This window comes from Benincasa hispida, chromosome 5 (assembly GCF_009727055.1).
Source record: "Benincasa hispida cultivar B227 chromosome 5, ASM972705v1, whole genome shotgun sequence".
Lineage (NCBI taxonomy): Eukaryota > Viridiplantae > Streptophyta > Magnoliopsida > Cucurbitales > Cucurbitaceae > Benincasa > Benincasa hispida.
This window is the reverse complement of record NC_052353.1, coordinates 54126510-54130320: the sequence shown is the minus strand read 5'-3', so window position 1 is coordinate 54130320 and position 3811 is coordinate 54126510. Positions and strand designations below refer to the sequence as shown.

Here is a 3811-nt window from a genome sequence, read left to right as displayed (position 1 = left end):
CGGAAAAAATAAAGAGTCCTTATAATATTTATAAAATATCAAGAGTCCTTATAATATTTATAAAATAGTATCTTATTGTTAATTGATTTTGAGATGACACCCTATGTTACTTAGGATAATTACAATTGGTGGCAATTTTTAGGGTTAATAATGTGTACAACAATATTTTTAAAGAATTGCAAATATAACAAAATCTATCTTTGACAGACTCTATTGTTGATAGACTCATATCAACGATATAGTTTATCATTAATAGACTCCGAGTGTTGGATCTAAATTTTGCTATATCTATAAAAAAAAAAATTGTGTTGTACTATATCGGCTAATACGGACCTGATTTCTATATTTGCAACTTCTTCTATCTAATATAGTATCAAAGTCCATAAATCCAAATGAATATTCTATCCAATAAATAAAATTTTGATCCAATTCAAAGAACGGTAAATACAAAAGAGACACCATCTAGGAAGGACACGTTGAACTCGTGTTGAAAATCTTCTATTGGAAAAGTCAATGGATCTCAAAATATTTTTAAGATAGATGAGCTAATTCTTCTAATCGTCAATTAGTATTTAAATGGAACTCCTTGTTAAATTATTTAAAATAATACTTAATTTTTATTTATTCATAAAATATCCTTATTTTCAAACATTGAAATATTATCCATGAATTGTACGTTTCAAAGCAATCATTAGAGTAGAAAATGGAACGAAGGGAGGGAAGAAAAAGAAAGAGAAGAGAAAAAGGAATAAAAATAAGTATATATTTTTTAAGTTTAATAATTAAAAAAAATAATTTATACATACATATAATTAAAAAAATTATTAATTTTGAAAACTCAAAAATTCAAATACAAACACAATTTCATAGATTAAAAATGTGGTTTCATTCGGCCTTCTCCATCTTCTTTTTTTAGTACAATGAAAAGGTCATTCCATTGATCGAAACTCATTTTGGTACTATCTTCCTTCGTTACTATATATATATGGGAACATTAGAATAAGAACTTGCAAGAACAAGTCAAGACAATATCGATCGATCATGTAAATAATGGATGAAAATGGTAGCAAGGAGTCCAATAAATTGAAGATAGAAGAAGAAGAGAGTGATTTGAAAGTAGAAGTATGGAAATACATATTTGGTTTCGTTGAAATGGCAGTAATAAAATGTGCGATTGAGCTCAAAATAGGAGACACCATTGAAAGCAATGGAGGTTCCATGACACTCTCCGAGCTATCTTCTTCTTTAAACTCTTCTCCTTTGCTTCTACACCGAGTCTTGCGGTTCCTTGTTCATCGAGGCATTTTCAAAGAAGAAAAAGCCACACAAAGCTACTCTCAAACGCCCATGTCTCGGCTGCTCACAACCACTGGACCAAATAGCTTGGCTCCCATACATCTCTTAGAGAGCAGCCCTGCGATGGTTGCACCATGGCACTACTTGAGTGCATGTCTTAAAGCCAATGATCATGAGAATGAGAGCCAGCCTTTTGAGTTGGCTCATGGGATGGACCTGTGGAGTTATGCTTCAGCCAATCCATCGCACAACAAGTTGGTGAATGAGGCCATGGCTTGCTTTGCTAGGGTGGTCATTTTGCCTGCAGTGCTTCAAAGGTCTCATAATATCCACCCGAGTTTCAGATAAATTAAGATTAAAATGATAGAACTAGTATTTTTGGCTCCCGTTTACATTTTTTTAAAAATTATTTTAGTGATGTAATTTTTTTATTTAGAAAATTTATCAAATATTCAACTAGTTTTTGCTTTGAAATTTACATGCATTTAGTAATGATTTTAGATAATAATCTGAGTAATTCGGATGTTTACAGGTGTGGGGAGATTTTTGATGGAGTTGGAAGTTTGGTTGATGTTGGAGGAGGAAATGGGACATGTTTGAGTATTTTAGTGAAGGCTTGTCCTTGGATTAAAGGCATTAATTTTGATCTTCCTCATGTTGTGTCTGGTTCACAAGAGTATGAAGGTGTTCAACATGTTGGTGGCAATATGTTTGATTCTATCCCTAAGGCTGATGCTGCTTTCATCATGGTACGTTATTTAATTTGGGTGTGTTTGTGGATGGTAAATTTGTTACTTGATATTGGTCTGATCTCAAAACTAATTATGACAATAAGTAGAGTAACTCATGTATCTTATAAAGATGGTAAGATCTCTTGATATATCTAATATTTTAAGGTTTTAAGTTTTGTTTAATTTAGTACAACTTTTAAGTTGGCCTTAAAGTTTCTTTAACAATCATTTTGTTTTTTTGTTTTTTAAAATGGTATTTATTTTCATACAAATTTGGTATAGTGGTTTTTTTTTTTTTTTAACTCTTAATCAAATTCCAAGCCTTAACCAAGAAAATTTAACTTCGCTTGGATATTGAAAATATTATAAAATATAGAAAACAAAATCAATAAATCCAAATGAAATTACATTGCTTATAATTTTTAAAAGTAAAATGGTTACTACACAAGGTTCAAATTTTCATGTCGGTTCTATTTTAGACTCTAAATTTTTAAGACGGTTTATTTTTGTCCTTAAACTTTTCAAGTTTATTGTAATTAGTTTTTAACTTTCAAAATATTTGAATCCTTAAAAAAACAATCATTTTGGTCATCTTTACTATGTTACATTTTTATCTTGAAATTTGTTGTTGAATGTTTGTCTCTTACATGTTTTATTTGAATCATGACATGGTAACATCCTAGGGCATAGGCACCAGAAGTTACTTCATTAATTTGTGAAATAAAAAAAATAAAAGTAAAAAATCAAAATAGCTAGTTATTTTTTAAAAGTTCAGATATTAAAATAAATATTTTAAAAGTCTAAGCACCAAAATAGAACAACCTAAAAAGCTTAAGAGCAGTTTAGTATTTTAATAAGCAAAACACACACATAAATATGCATTATTTGGAAGTCTACTATAATTTTGGGACAGTTGCAAATATAGTAATGAAGTCCAAAATATTTGTAAATCTAGCACAATGCAAAATTTTTTATAGATATAGCAAAATTTATATTTTACTTTCGAAATTTATCGGTAATAGACCATATTGGTAGTTAGTGTAAATCAGTGATAGATCATATCGTAGATAGAAGTCTATTAACAACAGAGCCTATCATTTATATATTTTACTATATTTGTAATTTTTTAAAAATGTTCCACTTAATTATTATTTCCATACAATTATCTTATAATTTTTATTGTTTTGAGGCTCACTAACAACAAATAATGCAACAAATATCATTGCAGGAGGTTCTACATGATTGGGATGATGAAGAATGCATAAAAATTTTGAAAAATGTCAAAGAGGCCATTCCTAAAAAGACGGGAAAAGTGATAATTGTTGAAGTGGTGATTGATGAAAATGAAAAAATTAGCCAATTATCAGATATAAGGTTAATGATGGATATGATAATGATGGCTCATACCATTAAGGGTAAAGAAAGAACAAATGTGGAATGGGCCAATGTTCTTCAAAAGGCTGGTTTTAGTCACTATACAATCACTCCTACTACAAGCATCCAATCTGTTATTCAAGCTTTTCCTTGATATCAATCAAATAAATTTCATGTATTGGTAATTATTGCTTCTATTTCATGTCATATTTCATTATATTGCTGATCTGTCTTTTTATTTTAAAAGTTTGTAATAATTGATTCAAAGAACAGGTATGTTTCTATTAAATACAAAATTGTGTTGAATACTTTTTTTTTCCCCTTTGTGCAATGTTATTTGATTCTGAAAATCATTCCTACGTTAATTCTCAAACATGTATAGATTTTTTTAAATGTCTATTTTACAAAAT

General features: G+C 29.1%; 1 protein-coding gene across 1 annotated transcript; it reads left to right on the top strand.

Moving 5' to 3' along the window:
• Positions 1–1025: 1025 nt before the first annotated feature.
• On the top strand, positions 1026–3597 carry LOC120078540 (acetylserotonin O-methyltransferase-like). Its single transcript, XM_039032815.1, has 3 exons — positions 1026–1613; positions 1829–2045; positions 3256–3597. Exons 1-3 carry the CDS (start codon positions 1051–1053, stop codon positions 3553–3555), a joined length of 1080 nt encoding a protein of 359 aa, XP_038888743.1. The 5' UTR covers positions 1026–1050; the 3' UTR covers positions 3556–3597.
• Positions 3598–3811: the final 214 nt, after the last annotated feature.